A 20,215-nucleotide genomic window follows, 5' to 3' on the forward strand; every position below is an offset into this window, starting at 1 on the left:
AAAAATAAATGTCTCAGATCTCGCTTAGATTCAACCAGTAGCTTCGGAACACCCAGGTTTCTTGGTACAGAATATCTCGCTTAGATTTAACCAGTAGCTTCGGAACACCCATGTTTCTTGGTACAGAATTAATCTAAGCTCAATCTGAGCAATGTTAAAACTTTTCATCTCAGATCTCGCTTAGATTCAACCAGTAGCTTCAGAACACCCATGTTTCTTGGTCCAGATAATTCTCGGCCTCATCTGAGCAAATTTAAAAATAATCATCTCAGATCTTGCTTAGATTCAACCAGTAGCTTCGGAACACCCATGTTACTTGGTACAGAATTAATCTAAGCTCTATCTGCGCAATTTAAAAAATAATGTCTTCAGATCTCGCTTAGATTAACCAGTAAGCTTCGGAACACCCATGTTTCTTGGTACAGAATTAATCTCAGCTCGATCTGAGCAATTTTAAAAAATAAATGTCTCAGATCTCGCTTAGATTCAACCAGTAGCTTCGGAACACCCATGTTTCTTGGTACAGAATTAATCTAAGCTCGATCTGAGCAATTTAAAAAATAGTCATTTCAGATCTTGCTTAGATTCAACCAGTAGCTTCGGAACACCCATGGTTTTTTTACAGAATTAATCTCAGCTCAATTTGAGCAATTTGAGAACAAAAATGTCTCAGATCTTGCTTAGATTCAACCAGTAGTTTCGGAACATCCATGTTTTTTGGTGCAGAATTAATCTAAGCTTAATCTGAGCAATTTATCAAATGAAATGTATCCGATCTCGCTTAGATTCAACAAACAGCTTCACACCACCCATGTTTCTTGGTACAGAATTAGTCTTAGCTCAATCTGAGCACTTGAAATGATCAACTCCGATCTCGCTAAGATTCAACCAGTAGCTTCAGAACACCCATGTTTCTTGTTATTTGGTACAGAACTAATCTAAGCTCAATCTAAGCAACATCAAACAATTAATGTCTCCGATCTCACTTAGATTAAACAAGTAGCTTCAGCACACCCATGTTCCTTAGTACAGAATTAATCTAAGCTCAATCTGAGCAAATTTGAACAGAAATCATCTCCGATCTCGCTTAGATTTATTCAGCAGCTTCAGAACACGCAGATTGTTCAGATTCACTCACTTAATTTTAATTCTGTACTAAGAAACTAAGGTCTTGTGAACCTTAAAAGCATAACACTTGGTAACGAATAGGTACACTGTTGGTAATTAAGACCAGTCCTCTCAGTTGGTGTATCTCCACATAAGTATAAAATAACAAACCTGTGAAAATTTGAGCTCAATTGGCCATCGGAGTTTTCAGATAGGAATAAAAGACTTCTAGCTAGAAGTATTTTATTATTTTATTGAGAAATTACCTCTTTCTCAACATGTATTATACTATCAACAGTTCTTCAATGCTCGTATCAATACCAAGTCAGTTTTCAAGTTAATATTTGTTTATTTAGTAATTGTCAAACGCATACCTTCCCTTTAAAAAGTGCTTAATTAGATAAACTTAAGAATCATACACTGTATTTACATATTTTAAAGGCCATGGAAACACTTGGTAATATTAGCAAAGACCAGTTATTCTCACACCAGATTCAGTGAAGTAACAAACCTGTGAACATTTTGGGTTCAATTGGCCATCGAGGAAACAAGAGTATTTTGAGAGTAACTATAGAAGACAAAACACCATTGTTGATACCTCTTTAGCTGCGCTACGATGTTGTTTAGAGGATTTATGGGCACTTTGGTGGCTTAAGGTCGAATTTAAAAAGTTGCAAAAGCCCCTAATCACCCAATTCCAATCGCACAAGCATCACCCACACAGACAAAATCAAGACGAAAGATATCATAAATTTATTGCAGATGTAGCTCCTCCAACTTTTCTAACTTTACACTGCTGATATTCTATACTGAATGTGTCCTCCATCACTATGCAGAATGGCAAAAAGACCTCTGGTCTGTTTGATCAGTTCAGCCATGTTGCTTCGTTATCTCAAAACACCCTTCCCATATCAGGGAATCGGCTTTCAAACCATATTGGTTTAAGCCTCCCATTTCTGACCCAATTGCTTTAGCAACCGAGTTAGCCATTACGCGACAAATACGTTCTTGCTTGAAGAGAGGCTTTTGCACTTTTTGAAATTTGACAATTAGTCATCATAAATCCGCCAAACAGCATCGTAGCGCAGTTTGTGCACACTATTTGAAATATGTTATACTTTATTGGCGCAGTTTAAATACAAAGTTCAGCCATAGAAAAACAGCGGCGAGCTGAGAATATGACCTTTAATGTTCTTTCGGACTAAATTACATTTTTACATGAAAACATATGCTGTCTAAGAATTTGTCTATAATTTACTGACGGTATCAAAGAGTCAAAATCAGCCACATGTACGCTCCCAGAAAGTGTGAGGTCGCGGTTCATTTCAAGACATAAGGATGTAACATACCTTGTAACCCCTTCATTTTGACTTGTATCCCAACCTTGCCCAAGTATATTGTCCAGATTGCCAAGATTGTCCTTTTTGTAGCTGTATTCAGCAGCAGGTGAGTCCGGTAAGCTGATACTAAATACCTCACAATCAATCTCAGGAGATATTAGCCCCAGATCAAAATTTCTCTGTCTAGTGGTGGACCAAAAGGCTGATTTTATCTCCTTGATAATAGCATTTGTTAGTTGTGCCACTCTAAATGCATTTCTGAATGAATCATTTCCCAAATTAACTCTTGTTTGGGTAAAAGCTTCTCTCAACACTTGTTTTGATTTTGTTTTAGCCACTCCAGTTATGTTTTTTTTTTCACCCAAAAGATGAGAAAGAGGAAGACTTACAGATATACTTGTGTTCACATCTTGGGCAACTACTGGCCAACACATTGCCGATTGGTCGTTGATGTAGATTTCACCAATCATCACTTCCAACTCCAATCCACGAACCTGTTGCACATTCGATTAAGAGATACATTGCACAACTAATAAATATTGCTCTTCACTGCGCCAAATTATAAGTCTTAGAGCTGCGTACCAAAGATTTCCAAAACGATGTACAAAATAAGAAAAGATAGTGCAATACAGAAAGAGGTGCTGTAACACAAATACAAGTGCTATAATAATAATAATAATAATAATAATAAACACCAGGTTAACATTGAGTTTAACTTATTTGTAAGTTTGAGAATAACCCTTTATAATTGTCAGCTTTGTATTCCCGTAAACAAAACGTGTTAACAAAGAAAAGAACCTGTGGAAAAAAACAGGATAACATTGAGTTTAACTTATTTGTAAATTTGAGAACAAACCCTTATGATTTTAAGCTAAGTGTTTCCCTAAAAAAGACTCGTTAATTTCTAGCTTGTTTGACAAGTTCTGGACATAGCAAACACAAAGACAACAAGGCTGAAGCAAAAAAAAAAGTTTTCATTTCAATGTTATCGGATACAGGCTTTAACTTAAGGGTAACAAGGCAAGCAAAGGGAAAAATTATTACAATTACAACAAAATGATGTTAATAATGTAAAGTACATGGAAACACCTAGGAAAACATCTGTGTTAGTAAAGGAGCTCTAATTTCCAGTTTACTCGTGTCATAAAGCCATTATAAGTCACCTTTAATTTGAATGCAAAGAAGTTGAAATTCGTTGCACATAAATGAAAAAGAAAACTCAACCTAGCAGCAAAATCATGTTCGCTTCGGTGGGTCTTAATTTGAATACATCAATTGCAAATAGGTAGTAGAAATTCAACTTAAGAATGGTCAAAGTGTAGTCTTGAATACATATAAATGAAATAGAATGACTAAAGCGAATCTGAACGATCAAAAAGCAATCATGTGTGCACAAAAATGAAATTGAATGCTTTAGAAGCTAAAAAGAAACCCTAGTTTGAGAGGATTAGGGGAAACTGCGTGAATTTGAATGCATGTTAATGAAATTGAATGATTTTTTGCTGAAATTGGCCGGGAAAACCTATAATAAAAATAATAATAAATAATACTAAAGAATATTTATAGGGCGCCAAAATCCACCAAAATGAGGTTCTCAAGGTGCAGGAGGAAAAACCACACACAGCAAGGAAAATAAGACAAATAGAGCAATTACACATATAGGCGAGATTAAACAGTGTGGTTTTCAACTTAATCTTGAAAGTATTGAGATTAGAAATATTGCGGATTTGAAGAGGTAAGTCATTCCAGAGTGTGGGTCCAGCATGGGAAAATGACCTATCATACATGTCATATAGCTAAATTTGTTACCCTTAAAAATACAGTAAGTGCTAGCACCCCTACTACACAAACCAATGTCATATCGCCCTTGGTAGGGTTTTAGCCATGCATACTTTTTAAGATTATTAACTGCGGGGGAAAGGTGCTGTAAACTGCTCATAAAAAGTTAAGAAATATTTTTTAATCACGTATATTTTTATTATTTCTTACTCTCTTTGTATTATGTAATGTAAAGCTGAAGTGTTCGTCTTTTAAATGTTAAATGATACCACATTTGCAATTATTACATGTAGCTGAGTTTGGCTACATGAATGACAATTACAGTTACTGTCAATATGTAATGATCAATAATCAAACCAATCAAGCTTCAGAAACATGAATGGTTTAAACACAGATTTACACCCGTGAGCACGACAAACGCAGAATGTTAGTTCTTTATCTCTTGAAAAACACATTGTTTGGGTTAACTGCCTTTGGATCATCAACTCGTTACTAAACCTCTTGTCTCAATAAAGTGGATTAAGATCAGTAAGTTGCCTTGCTTTTTGAATTACAGTGTCAATTTGATTGTTCACACAGTAACACAAAATTGTTAATTTTGGCACATTTGATTTGTGCCTTTGTCTCATGTCCGTATTTGGTACATTTTTAAAAAGAACACTTTAGGTTTCTATTGATGTGCAACATATTATACAAGAAGGTATAAATAATAAAAAATATAAAGCATTAAAAAAAGTTTCATAATTTATTGTGGGCACTTTAATTCAAGGTTTTATTGTTTGTGCTATATAGTATTTATTTTTCACTATGAGAAAGTAATGCTCAAAAGTATTTTCACGGGCCTACTATTTAGAGTTTGCAATTTCACCCACCTTATATATTTGCCCACACATGTGCTGACCAGCTAAAAAGACAATTTCTCCTTTCTGGTGTCCTGAAGGACTCAATTCTGTGCTTGAAGAACATGCAGATGGTTCCTCCAGGGACGATGGCGGTATGACTGAACAAGAACCATTTGTTGCACCACTCTTAAAAAAACAACAATTTTGTTTAGTTTGTTACAACTTTAACAAATATTTTGGTATTCTGGCAAATTCAATATGGAAGTTGGACCATACCTCAAGAAACACAAGACTCTTTTGGGCAGTGGGGATTAATTTTGAAAAACCACGACCCCCATGTTGACCTCTACTTCCGGGTCAACCAGAAGTGGTACCGTATCTCAATAACTACAACTGATATTTAAACTAGTTTCACCTCTTGGGCATTAAAGATTAGCCTTAAATCACCTCTAGTTTCAGGCTCAACTGGAAGTGGGACTATAGCCTTAAAACACCCCTAGTTTCAGGGTCAACTGGAAGTGGGACTATAGCCTTAAAACACCCCTAGTTTCAGGCTCAACTGGAAGTGGGACTATAGCCTTAAAACACCCCTAGTTTCAGGGTCAACTGGAAGTGGGACTATAGCCTTAAAACACCCCTAGTTTCAGGCTCAACTGGAAGTGGGACTATAGCCTTAAAACACCCCTAGTTTCAGGCTCAACTGGAAGTGGGACTATAGCCTTAAAACACCCCTAGTTTCAGGGTCAACTGGAAGTGGGACTATAGCCTTAAAACACCCCTAGTTTCAGGGTCAACTGGAAGTGGGACTATAGCCTTAAAACACCCCTAGTTCCAGGGTCAACTGGAAGTGGGACTATAGCCTTAAAACACCCCTAGTTTCAGGGTCAACTGGAAGTGGGACTATAGCCTTAAAACACCCCTAGTTTCAGGCTCAACTGGAAGTGGGACTATAGCCTTAAAACACCCCTAGTTTCAGGGTCAACTGGAAGTGGGACTATAGCCTTAAAACACCCCTAGTTTCAGGGTCAACTGGAAGTGGGACTATAGCCTTAAAACACCCCTAGTTTCAGGGTCAACTGGAAGTGGGACTATAGCCTTAAAACACCCCTAGTTTCAGGGTCAACTGGAAGTGGGACTATAGCCTTAAAACACCCCTAGTTTCAGGGTCAACTGGAAGTGGGACTATAGCCTTAAAACACCCCTAGTTTCAGGGTCAACTGGAAGTGGGACTATATATGTCAAAAAGTACACAGCCGATTTTGAAACTATTTTTAAGTTACAAACTCATTGGAGATTAGCCTTGAGTAACCTTTACTTCCGGGCCAACTGGAAGTGGGACCAGAAAAACCGGAAGAACTACAGCTAACCGAATCCCATTTGAGTAATATGCCTACAGGTGATTTTTGTCGCAGAACTCGGGTATGTGCTTTAATAATATTAAAATCCGGATTTTATCTTCAGTGTTTTTTTTTTGTTTTTTTTTCAATATTTACATAGTCCAAAAGGCTTCTGAAATGCAGTCTTTTTCTGCCTTTTCTGAAAAGTGACAGAATTATGCAGCAGCAAATTGAAATGAAGAGCAAATCTGTCGTTTTTTTAATGAAAAAATAGTTGCAACTAAAATTTTAAAGACATTGGACAACAAAAGGTAATGGTGAAAGATATCGTGAGTTGCGGATTTATTTTAAACACATGTCATGACACGACGAAACGTGCGGAAACAAGGGTGGGTTTTCCCATTATTTTACTCCCCACTCCGATGACCGATTGAGCTCAAATTTTCACATGTTTGTTATTTTATATATAAGTTCTGATACACGAAGTGTGGGCCCTTTGGACAAAACTGTTTACCGAAAGTGTCCGAAAGAAGTCACAAAAACATGGCAGATTGTTCCATTATCGATGTCGGGACAGCCCCCCAAATAGTATACATGGACAGATTATTTAATATTCTTCCTGGAAATTTTATAAGCAAGACTGGATCGTACCTAGTCCAGTCAGGATACAGCGATTTCAACCGGTAGTCCAAAACTTCTGTTACGAAAAAAGCAACCATAAGACAGCATGGTTTTCCTGCATAGTGATTGGCTGACGATGACATCATCAATTGATATGCAGCCTATCGGACATTGGTTGCCATGGTTATGGCCAAACTAAGATTTTTAACAAATTTTCCAAGTTTTTACCTTATTTAAAGCCATTGGACACGTTCGGTAAACAGTATTGTCCAAAGGCCCACACTTCATGTATCACAACTAATATAATAACAAACCTGTTCTAGCAATACGATTGTATATTATTGCTGGTCTCCTTGATTGTTTTAATTATTAGGTGTTCGGGGCAACGGCCCGGAACACCTCTTATTTTTGTTCATTTGTTTTCTTCTTTTCTTTCTTCATACTTCTTCTTCTTTTCAGCGTCCCTTGTCCCCTTACAAAAACAACTTTCCCAAACTAATATGTGCCGTCAAATGAACGCTTTTGTTAGGCTTAGTGTAATGGCAGTCACAAACAATGAAGATTGTTGTCATATTGTATACATATAGTAGCAATTAAAATCTGCCCTTCATTATTTTCTTAGTAGGGGGTCAGGGTAGAGCAACAATGTTATCAAACAGGTAAATAATTGTTGTTTAATTTTTTTTGGTAATTAAACAAAAGTGTAATGTCAGTCATGTTTAATGTCATTCACCACATTGTAATGTCAGTCACGTTATTACACAAGCTAATGAAAAAGATTTTGAACATTGGATGGACTAATAACTTGTCTTTTACTAACAATGCAACTAAAATGAAGCTATATAATCATGAAACGATGCTCTTGGATCTGTTTATTTGTATTTTTAGCCCAATTCATCCATATTTTACAGGTAAGTGAATAAAGGATTTGTAAGGAAATCTGTACTCCAATCCATGTACATGCATTTAAGGCGCATTATTCATTGTGAATATTTGTCATTGATCGAAGTAAAAGTAATACAATTGTTTTCTTTTTAAATAGGGTCAAAATTATTACAAGAGTCTCACACTACACAAGTTTTACAAGAGAGTAAGGAGGATACTACAAGACAGCAGCAGAGATGGGCTGCCGAGTGCAGGAAAACAAAGGAAGCGTAGGTCAAAAAGACAAAAAGAAGAGTTCAAGCTAAATGAGACTATATTAGCAGAAATTCTGACCAGAAAACAGTAATCGAAATAGAGAGAGGGTATCCAGATGTCATAATCCTAAGATGCAGAGAGCAGCTCAATCAGCTGATCTATTTCCTTCAAAGTTGAGGATACTTTAATAGCTCCTTAATACACTAGATCAACTTGATGAATACAGAGTGCTGTTAGTGTTTTGATGGGAAGGACCAGACTGTTTTGTGGAATATTGTACTTTAATGTGTGCAAAGTAAATGCGAATTGATTTGTTACCCCAGCAGGGTGGAGATTACACAGTGGTGTTGGTTGGTTCAATGTTAAATTATGTCAAGATTTAACAACAAAGGTCTCAAAATACCCACTCCACCCACAGCAATTGCCGCGGTGCCCTGTGCTTTTGCATTGGTGCCCTTCTCTAAAGTTTCAGTACAAATTTGTATTTTCGTCGCAGAGTGCCCTTTACATGAGGAAAATTGCAGTGCCCTTCAAGAGCAATGTTCAAGGCCTGGTAACAATGTAGCCTGGTAACAATGTAGCCTGGTAACAATGTAGCCTGGTAACAATGTAGCCTGGTAACAATGTAGCCTGGTAACAATGTAGCCTGGTAACAATGTAGCCTGGTAACAATGTAGCCTGGTAACAATGTAGCCTGGTAACAATGTAGCCTGGTAACAATGTAGCCTGGTAACAATGTAGCCTGGTAACAATGTAGCCTGGTAACAATGTAGCCTGGTAACAATGTAGCCTGGTAACAATGTAGCCTGGTAACAATGTAGCCTGGTAACAATGTAGCCTGGTAACAATGTAGCCTGGTAACAATGTAGCCTGGTAACAATGTAGACTGGTAACAATGTAGCCTGGTAACAATGTAGACTGGTAACAATGTAGCCTGGTAACAATGTAGCCTGGTAACAATGTAGCCTGGTAACAATGTAGCCTGGTAACAATGTAGCCTGGTAACAATGTAGCCAATACATTGGAACCTGACCACCATCTGACCCTGTTAGTTTTCAATTTGTTTTGTACTTTCATATGGTATACCTTTTGATGTAAGAACATTGTATAGATCGGCTCATTAAAGCCAATTTTCTTTAGCAATAGTTAATTGAACAAATAAAATAAATATAATCTTACAGATTATTGCTTTCTGGCTAGGATGGAAGAGTCCATGTAAATGTTTTGTTTGCAACCTAGTAGGCATGTGTTTTTAGCAGTCATGTTAAATATATCCTAGTGCTTGAAAATTTTGAAACAGCAGTTTAACTTTCCAGTCTTTTCTTCTCAATTTGTGCATGCATGTGAAAAGCTACATAAAAACACAAGTACTGACAGAGTTTATTCTACTTAAAAAGGGAGCACCAATCTCTTGCTACATGTATCCATTTTTCTTCAATAAAAGCTTCCTCCCAATTTCCAAATGACAGCTTAATTTTTAGCTTTTAGTATTTTGTATTAACACATTTTATCACGTTTAATGCATGTTTCAACCTTTAAACATCTAAGAATTGAAGTTGTTCCCTAACTACATGTACATCATTAAACAGTTAATTGATACTTCTCTTGTTGACAGAATTTTGTCCGCAGGGCATAAAAAGGCCTGTCAATGATCAAGAGTCTTCTAGAAATCAGACCAACTACATGTATTGAAAGCTTTGAAGCACTTAATCAAAAGAAAAGATTTTTATTTGTTCAAAAACACCTAATGTCTAGTTTAAAAATGTTGTTGCTACCATGTTGCTACCATGTTGCTACCATGTTGCTACCATGTTGCTACCATGTTGCTACCATGTTGCTACATGTACCATGTTGCTACCATGTTGCTACCATGTTGCTACCATGTTGGGGGTAAAACATTTTTCCATAGTAGAACACAAACTGACATGTGAATATAAGCAGCTAATTAATTTTGCTTAAAAATACAAGTAACCAAATGTACTTTATTTTCCATCCCGTCACGTGGGGGTTGTTTTGGATCTGACCCAACAAGGCATACAATTTTTTTTCTTCGTCTACTGGATCCTACCTTAGATGTACATGTATATTGCCTCGTCCATTTTCTCCTTCTTTTAGGATGTTCGTCGGAGTTGGTACTCTCTGAAAAAATATAAATGTCAAATTTACAATCAACATTGTCACTAAAAGAAAAACCATTTATGGAGTCAACATTAGAATAATCACAAACAAATTGTATTGACCATACCCTCTTTAAGGCTGGAAGAACTACACACATTTACAGGTTGTACATTTTGAGTACATGTATACAAAACAGATCCATCTAGAACCTTATTGATCTTTAAAAATACTTTTAAAATAAAATATGGCCCTTAATTGATGTCAAGTATTGTTTGATTCATTGCTAAAAGCAATCTTTACCTTGCATGAAAATGTAATTAAGGCTTACCTGCAGCTCTGTCTTGCAGGAAAATGATCCCTTTGAAGGGATCCACTGTAAGAATAGTGCCATTACTCCAATCTATTGTTTCAACCTGACCACCTTGCTGGCTCGCTCCTAAAAGCTGCAAATGCTTCCTTTTACACTTTCTTGATAGTAATCTTTTTGCAGCTTGCCTGTAGCTTTCTGTAATAAAGATCAGAGCGATAACATTAACCCCAGAATACAATATTCCAAAATGTACATGGGTATGTCCATGAAGTTGGGATAAATGGGGTAAAATGCAATCTAACATATTTTAGTTAAAATTTTAAACTAAATTAACCAACAATTACCACAAATTGTTTTCTTAGATGAAAGCCAGTAAGTGGAAGATTAAGACAGTGAACAAATTTTTTAAAATAATAATCAATAATTTGATCAAATTTGTCAAAAACTGTTGGTGTCCAGTGCCAATTTTTAATGAAACACTGTGACATCAAAACAGTATAATTTAAAACCTTGTATTTTACATGGAGTGAAATGAGAAAAATGAATTAAACCATACAAACATATTGTCTGTAGATCGCTCTTATTTGCTGATGTTTCGATGTGTCTGTGTGCATTGCTGATTTCCAGCACGGAGCGGCCAATTTCCGGAGACCCGATGCTACGCGCGGTGTCCATGAAAATATGCGCGTAGGATCGGGTCCTTCCACTTCCGTGCAAATTTTTGTGAACGTTTACTTAAACGAGTTTTGGTCTACGGTTACGAGAATATACTGCAAAGAATTTGTGCTAAATAAACATTCAAAATGTACCCAAGTGTTCATGTCTAGAACGAAAGTATATCGCTGCATCGATCTCGTGTCCAAGCACTAAAATGTAGCATCGGTAAAAACACGCAGCGCCAGCGGGCAAACTCCACACCCCTTAAAAATGGAACCGTCCAAAATGCCTTGGGGACGGCCCAGACATGTTCTAAATAGCACGTATGGGTTTTGTTGTCGTCGCTTGCATGTGATCATCACATGTACAATCGTGGTGTCCATGCGTAGCGTCGGTCGGCTGCGTAGCATCGGCACTGTTTCACATCGATGATTTGTGTTGAGAATCATCAAAAGTGAGTATGATTTTTGCTTTACATAGTATGTTTGTTTGTTTTGTGTACGGGAACATAGATATTTGCCAACAAAATTGTTCTTTTGAAGTACTGTGTTCGGTTTTGTTTCGTGTAGTCGAAAATGGACACGGTGTACGAAGTAGCAACGTGCTGCTCTGAAACGAGTCAACTCGACCTGTATTTATTCTAACGCACTAACCAATTCGTCATGCAAATTGGTCAACTCGTACGCAAACTGTTTTTCTCGTGCACATACCAACTCGCACGGTTATTTTTATCGTAGGCCAAACGAAAAAGTGGTTTGGTTTCCTATTACCCTACTCTATCTAAAAAATCACGCTTTTATTCAACAAAAGAACAAAAATTAAAACTTATGGTGCCCACCCTACCCTTTTATTTCTGTTGACATCCTTCTGTAATTTTTTATTTATTTTTGTTGAATTTTTAAAAGTTTCTTCTTAAATGAATTTGTAATTAAAACCATCTTCTTTCTTGTGTTAAGTTCAGACATTCTTAAACTTCAATGTAACCTTAATAAGAAACAGCTATTTATTTATTTTTTTTGGCCTTGGAATTTGGATACTTTTAACTACATGTCGCTCCAAAGGCCTTAATTTTACTGCAGGAAGTAACATTCCATTAACTGTTGCTGTGGTTAGGTTATTTTTTGATCCAACATCAATTTAACTAGCATACAAAAATACACACAAAAACAAATTCCCTACCTACCTACCTTGAGTTGGCTTGTAATCGTTAGCAGAACTATTTTTATTACTCAAATTAACACATTTCTCACAAAAAGTTGTTATTTAAATAGGACTATCCAACAAATTGTAAAAAGCAAAAACTTAAAAGAAGTTACCATAAAAATATAAATTAATACAATACACAAAACACTTTCTTTGTAATTTATTTTAGAACTGACAACGACACAATGGCACACCATAAAACTCAAAACTCATCACCCCAGAAAGCCTCCACAAGATTTCAACTGCGACTACGATTCAATCATGCTGAAGAACAAAAAGAACAGGGCAGGAAAAAGATCCACTGGCGTGAACGATTAAAAGATAATCCAAAGAAATATCAGCAATATGCAAAGTACGATGCTCTTCAAGCAAGATTGCGACGACTAGAAAGGAGTGAGGAATTAAATTGCCCAGAAAATCACATGAAGTTAAAAGAAGACAAGGTTCTAAAGGCACAAAAAATGAGAGAATACAGAGCAAAAAAGAAGGTGGAAAAGTTGCAAGCTGAAAAGAAAACAGGCAAAAGGGAAAGACCCGTAAAAATGACCCGAGCTCAGACAGACGCAAAAGAGTGGTGTAAAGCACTGGTTGTTGCGAAAAAAAGGGAGCAAAGAGCTCGACTGACAAAGGAAGAGCATGCCAAGATATTAGCTCAACGACGTAAGAGGAGACAAGAACAAAAAGAAGAATCAATAAAGTTGCAAATGGCACTCCGAGAAAAGGAAGAGGAAGTCTTAAAAGCAAGGGAAAGGGAGGCATCAGAAAAAAGGAGACTTCAAGATGAACAAACAAAATTGGACGAAGCCTGGTCCAAACTTGAAGCGGAAAAAAGGAAACCTGGTTCCAGTGGCAGATCAGCAGAAGCAAAACGCCAAAGTTTACTCAGGGCTAGGTCTTCTCTGTCAAAAGACCCTGCATTATATGCCGAAACTGTGGAAGACCTAATCACCAAGGCATCACCAAGGAAGCAGAAGCTTCTTCATCAGAAGGGCATTGGTAATGATCATATTGTGGGCAAAATCATCAGCAATACCGTGATCAAACAGATGTCAAGTTTGTGCAAGAGTAGGAAGAAAAAAGATCTTCAGATGAAGCGAATCTTGGCACCAGCACTGCAAATCTCAAAAAAATATAGATGCCAGAAAAAAGTCAGCAAGGCACTGAAAATAACCACAAAACTCCTGATGAAGCCAATTCAAAAACCACATAAGCGTCGGGTTGCACAAAAAACCACAGAAATGGTTCAAAGTTTCTTTGAGAAAAATTCTATCACTCTCCCAGACAAGAAGTTAGTCAGCAAGAAAACACACAAACCTACAGGTTTCCTCACTATTACCATACGCAGTCTACATGCAAACTTTCTAAAGGAATATCCACATGTACACCTTGCTTCAATGCATTCAAAGAGAGTGTGACAAATGTGGAGTGGAAAATATCACCGAGTGCCTGGGAAACCTGACTTCATGCACAAAACAAACAACACCACTGAAGTGGAAAAAATGGATAAGACATACCAAAATTGACGATGGCAAGAAAACATCCAAAATGGCCTTGGACACCAAAGATGGAACACTGGAAGAGTTGATATCAGAGCTCCAAGAAGAAGCCACGACAATATCTCAACATCTTTTCACAGCAGCATGGCAAAGTAATCAATTTACAACGCTAACAAGTGCTCCACCTGCAGGTTGGGTGATAATGGTCTTGGACTTTGCAGAGAACTATGCATGTCGTTATCAGGACGAAATTCAGAGCGTGCACTGGGGGCATGATTCTGCAACACTGCGTCCTATTGTAGCATACTATCAGTGTCCAAAGTGCCAGCAACCAACAACAGTCTCCATGATAATGATCACAGAAGACAACAATCATGACCACCATGCAGTGCACTCCTTTACAGATGTTGCGGTTGAGTACTTAAAGACAAAGTTAGCACCTGGGTACATCAAGAAGGTGGTAAGATTCTCTGACGGCTGCCAAAACCAATACAAATCCAGAAACCCCTTTATGGATTTCTCCTTTGGTTCGTCTGATTATGATGTAGAATTTCAGCACAAGTTCTTTGGGTCGAGACATGGAAAAGGCCCTAGTGACGGCGAGAGCGGTGTCATAAAGCGTCAAGCTTCAGATGCAGTGATGTCTGGGAGTGCAGTAATTGGTACTGCATCTGATTTGTACAAATTTGTCAGAAATAATGCCACCCATCCAGATGATCCCGATAAATGCCAACACTTCCAACGATCTGCCTTTTGGATCAGTGACATAAGCAGGAACAGAAACCGCCAAGTGACCAAGACAGTTGCCGGGACACGACAGTTCCACAGCGTGCTTTCAGTTAGGCCAAAAGTAATTGCTGTTCGTCGACTGTCATGCTTTTGTCATGCCTGTATAGAAGAGAAAGGAGCCAAATGCTGTAACTCAAGCTATGTACAGCGGTATGTGCATACTTCCCTGGAAGCAGGAGTAAAAGCCAAGCAACCAGCTCAAGAATCATCAGAAGTATCCCTTGTAGTAGAGCCATTGGCAGAGGTTTCTCACACAATGTCTTCAGCCAAGGGCTCATCTTCAGCAGATTCTCTAGTGGTCACAGTTGATGAAAGGGTGTACAAAGGTAAGTTGATACAAATACAAAATAAACAATTTAAATAAAACTATTCATTTTGGACTTTAGCAGGAAATCACTATGTGGAGTTATCCAAACCAACTTTCCATACTAAATTAAAAGATGCCCAATCTAACTTAAACACACTTAGAAAAGCAATTTCTTCCGTTATGGAAGTAGTACATGTTGAAACAATATTCACACATACCTCGGTTAGTTTAGGCAATCTAATTGGTTGAAACCCGTCACACGGATACTTTTTACTTTGCAAATGGTCTAACTGGCTATTTAATCTTTAAAGTGTATGTTTCTTTCTGATTATTATTTCAGTTGGTGAATACGTAGCGGTCATATTTGATGATGCTTGGTGGGCAGGGGAAGTGACTAATGTCTCTGATGAAATGTGCTTGGTCAACTTTCTAACGAGGAAGGGGGAAAACCACTTTGCTTGGCCATCACAGAAAGATGATGCGTGGATTCAAAAGAAGGGCATTTTTAAACAATTGCCATCTCCACCAACACCAGTTACAAGTCGCTACCTTGGATTTGATCCTGGAGTATTTAAAGATGTAACGTCTGCTGTTTCTAGGTACCTGCAAGAAAACGAACATTAGATAAATTGCCCACTAGTTTTGTTCAGAGTGATCAGTGTTTTGTCGTTATTAATGTTGATGAACTTTTGGTCATGGATTGCTCACCTCAGATTGTTATTCAGTAAGTAATTCTGCCTCAATTTTGGATGTGATTTTTTACCCATACTCGTGAAGAATAGTTAATTATACAAATATGGTTCAGAGTGGTATGGGAGGAATATTGTCTTAAGGTAAAATCTGGACTGAGTCCATTTCACGAGGTGGAGCCGATTGAAATGGATTCAGTCCAGATTTTACCGAGCGATAATGTTCCTCCCATACCACGAATTGAAGCCACTCAATATTTGTTTTGTATAACTGACATACAGACACTTGTCATTTGATTGTAATTGTAAATGTCACAAGATGTGAGTTCCACTAATCAAATGACAGGGCTCTGTATGTCAGTTACATGTATAATAAGAAATAACACACAAACAAGTCAGAAAGTAATGAAACAAGTAATGAAGCACTTACCAACACCCCAGGGCAGTAGTTTTGCTGTAATTTGTCGTAACAAGAACAATGGTGTCCATGTAGCATAGGTATTGTCTTCTTCCTACATTACCCAACACTTCAGGACTCAGTAGATTTGTTCAGAGTGAACAGTGTTATTAATGTTGTTGAACTTTTGGTCAGATTGTTATGCGTTTACCTTTTTCTTAATTGGAGGGGTTTACTTTAACAGTTCTAAATGTACATAATTTTAAAATAGTAAATGAACTAAAAATGACATGATCTGACTTGGTTGGTTTGTAGTCGGTCATGTTACGGTAAAATTGCGTATGGCCCATTTCATAGTTGACGCTGATGCCTCAGCGACCATAGACTGCATTGAAAATTTTCAGCGTATAGCGTACAGTGATCATCATAGCACAACCGATTATAAACCAGCGCACACAATAACAAACCATGACATCATCAGTACTTTAGTCTTGAGTAATAGATTAAAAATAACATGGTTACAATTGGGTGTAGGAAATGAATTAAAACTATTCCATATATGACATGTACCTAATGCTACACGAACATGGTGTCCGTGTAGCATAGGTACTCAATAGTTATACCACAGTTATTTAACTGGTTACCATTGAGTTATCTTTAACTAAATATGTGTGGATTTAATCAGTAATAAATGAACCATCAATAACATGGTTACATTTGGGTGTAGGAAATGATGTAACACTTTTCCATATATTACATGTACCTATGCTACACGGACACCGTGTCTGTGTAGCATACAGTACCGATTGAAAATAACTAGACGCCGTGCGATAAATTTAGCGCGCAAACGGGCGTGGAGGTTGGCGCGATAACATGTCTTGAAAAAAAGTCAAATAGCCGTCGGTATATTAACGCGTGACTCACGCGTGGAGTGCCACGCGCTAAACTTGCAAAACACACGCGACATTTTGCGTGAGACATTTTGCGTGATTACTAGAGAATGAATAGTGCTTTGATGTTGCTCAATTCCCATGATTATCCCCATAATGAAGGTTGCTTTGATGGTGTAATTCACCATTATTACTGAGATTGAAGGATGCTTTGATGTTGCGTGATTCACCGGCGCCATACATGTGTAGTTGATTATTTTGGGTGTTCAAATAATGGTCTTTTAAAATGAAGTTGGCGGTCTGATTATGAAAAAAATTGACTCAATGTGTATTTTCATTGTTGTGAAATTAAATGCCAGGCACTGTCGGCATCTTGTGTCTGTAATTAGGTGTCGGCATCTTGTGTCTGTGATTAGGTGTCGGCAACTTGTGTCTGTGATTGGAAGTTGGCATTGCTTGAGTTGTGATCGGTTATAAGCCAAGACAGTGTTCAACTTGGTTCAACCTTTGAGAAGTCTGCGTCGTCGCCATATTTTCTTTGGTCCAATACCATCTGCGCGACGCCCACGCGTGGAGCGCCATGCGCTAAACTGGCAGTACCCACGCGACATTTTGCGTGATTTCCCGAGAATGTACGTGCTTTGATGATGCCTGATTTACCGGCGCCATACACGTACATGTACATGTACATAGTTGATTACTTTGTAACGTCGGCATCTTGTGTCTGTGATTAGGTGTCGGTATCTTGTGTCTGTGATTAGGTGTCGGCAACTTGTGTCTGTGATTGGAAGTTTGCATTATTTTGCTTGAGTTGTGATTGGTTAAAGTCCAGACAATGTTCTTACACCTTTTAGAAGTCTGGGTCCCCATTTTCTTTGGTCCAAGACCACCAACGGCGTGGCCCACGCGTGGAGCGCCACGCGCTAAACTTGCACTACCCATGCGACATTTTGCGTGATTACCCGAGAATGTATGGTGCTTTGATGATGTGTGATTCACCGGTGCTTTGATGATTGACCGGCGTCAATTTTTTTTACTTTGTGTGCTTATATATAATTCTTTTGAAATGGATTGGGATTGTCATTATATAAATAAAAAAAACATATACTCCTCACAGGCAGGTGTATCCTGGCTGTAGTATTATTTGTTGTAAAATTAAATGCCAGTCGGTGTCGGCAACTAGTTGTGTGTGTGATCGGAATTCATTCGATTGAGGTGTGATTACGCCTGGGCAATTTCAGCCACGGTTCAACCGTTAAGAAGTTTGCTTTCGTATTTTCTGTGAGTATGATTGACACTCTTATCGAGATCCAATCATGTATTATCTTAACCCCCCCCCCCCAGTTTGTTATACATTTTGTTTCCCTCAAAAGACAAGCCGCTGGGTTGTGTGGTGTCTCTGTGGTTTTCTTTGGGTTCGGTGGTCCAATGGCCAAATGCCAGTTGAAATGACATTGGGAATTTAACAGCCAATTGGAAAACTGTGTTTTACAATATGACCAGTCTTGATTTGTGTATAGGTATCGCCTCCAGTAATGACTTAGACTACGTTTGTTGACGATAAAACTACTTTAGTGATGGTACCCAACCCTTCCTCTTCGGTACGGTAGATTAGTACAATATTAATACAATATTATCAATGTTATCAATATTGTCAATATTATCAATATTAACAATTTGTTTAAGAGTCGGTTTTAAAAGTACCTATTTTTAATTAACAATCGATGTTTATTTTGAGCATAACAAAATGTACTTTTCACATTATTAGGATATTATTTGACGCTTGAAATGTTGTTTGTCTTTTGTTACTGAAAGCATAGACTAAAACTATCCAAAGATCGTTGCCAATTTGCTTCTGAAATTACTCTGGCGATCATACTAACTTCGGTACCATAGATAAACACATTAACACTTGACAAATTCATTTTGTTTTATTCAAAGTAACGCCTTAAAAGTTACTTGTGTTGTAATAATCACGGGCAGTTATATATTTATAACAGATTTATTCGACATGATTGAGTTTTTCTCCCGAAAATCTGATCTGTGTCCAACTTGTTATTTTTGAGTAATAATATTAATGCCAAAAAAAGCGGAACGCCATCACAAGTTATTACCCAACTATTAAACTGTTAAAATATTAACATTTAGTTCGGCACAGGCAAGCGTATACATATTCAAATGGGCAACTGTAAGTGACTTTGCGGTGACGTTTTTCAAGCATCAGGACATTTTTATTAGTTGGTTAATTTTATTGCGGATCGCGGCGATGTTTTTTTTCTTGTAAAAAAACCCAAAAAGTAGTAGTTGTGTTCGCCCGGTGGCGAACATACAACATTTTTAGTTTAAATAATATATAATTTAATTAAATTTTGTTTTATCACACCCGCTCCCCCCCCCCCCCCCCCCCGGCAACGTAAACAATTTTAAGGTATGGATATACGTTGACCTCATTTTTATTTAGGTGAAGGCAAACGGATTACTGTGAATCTCCCATAAAGTGTATTGAAGAAGTAAAATACGGCTACGTTTGTGGATGATAAAATTACTCTAGAGTGTCGTACCCAACCCTTCCTCTTCGGTACGGTAGATTAATACACATGACAATCATATTAACAATTTGTTTTTGAGTCGGTTTTGAAGATACGCCGTTTATTGATAAAATGTACGTATCACAAAGGAATTATTTTGCGCTTATGTCTTTGGTTAATGAAGGACTAGAAAACTATCCAAAGATCGTTGTCAATTTGCTTCTGAAAATACTCTAGCGACCGTATGTCCGTAACTCTCCCTCTTCGGAACCGCGTGGATCAACATCTGACCGTAAATTTATTTTGTTCAAAGTAAGTCTTTAAAGTTAAGTGTATTATAATTAACCTTGGGCGATATTTTTTCATTAAAGATTTATTTGACATATTTTCGTTCTGGTGCCGTCTTTGGTTTTAAAACCACACTAAAATAATATTGAAACAAATCGAAATCCATATTTTTCGTGTCCGCCCGCCCGGCGACTAACAATAATAATTTACACTTTTGGTCAAGTTCTCTTAACATTATGAATAATTGAAGTCGATTTTGTTTTCTTATATCCACACCCCCTGCCGTAGTCTCCGGCAGTTATTTTAATCAAAGGTTCCTGCTACCATTACAACGTAAGTATAGTATCGCCATTTTTAAAAGTCATATACCAAACGTA

The 20,215-nt window shown here is 37.5% G+C and overlaps 2 protein-coding genes across 2 annotated transcripts in view; one reads left to right on the plus strand and one right to left on the minus strand.

The window, feature by feature from the left end:
• Positions 1-1,436: 1,436 nt before the first annotated feature.
• The window catches only part of LOC117299278, a 42,405-nt gene continuing 23,626 nt past the window's right edge, over positions 1,437-20,215 (minus strand). The window contains exons 3-6 of the mRNA XM_033782763.1: positions 10,613-10,789; positions 10,235-10,305; positions 5,099-5,254; positions 1,437-2,941 (exon numbers count right to left, since the gene is read on the minus strand). Of these exons, the coding sequence (XP_033638654.1) occupies positions 2,309-2,941; positions 5,099-5,254; positions 10,235-10,305; positions 10,613-10,789 (1,037 nt within the window). The 3' untranslated portion in view covers positions 1,437-2,308. The remainder of the gene's footprint in view (positions 2,942-5,098; positions 5,255-10,234; positions 10,306-10,612; positions 10,790-20,215) is intronic.
• LOC117299279 lies at positions 13,732-15,880 on the plus strand. The gene is made up of 2 exons (XM_033782764.1): positions 13,732-15,065; positions 15,387-15,880. Exons 1-2 carry the CDS (start codon positions 13,832-13,834, stop codon positions 15,668-15,670), a joined length of 1,518 nt encoding a protein of 505 aa, XP_033638655.1. The 5' UTR covers positions 13,732-13,831; the 3' UTR covers positions 15,671-15,880.

Source organism: Asterias rubens, chromosome 14 (assembly GCF_902459465.1).
Source record: "Asterias rubens chromosome 14, eAstRub1.3, whole genome shotgun sequence".
Taxonomy (NCBI): Eukaryota; Metazoa; Echinodermata; class Asteroidea; order Forcipulatida; family Asteriidae; genus Asterias; species Asterias rubens.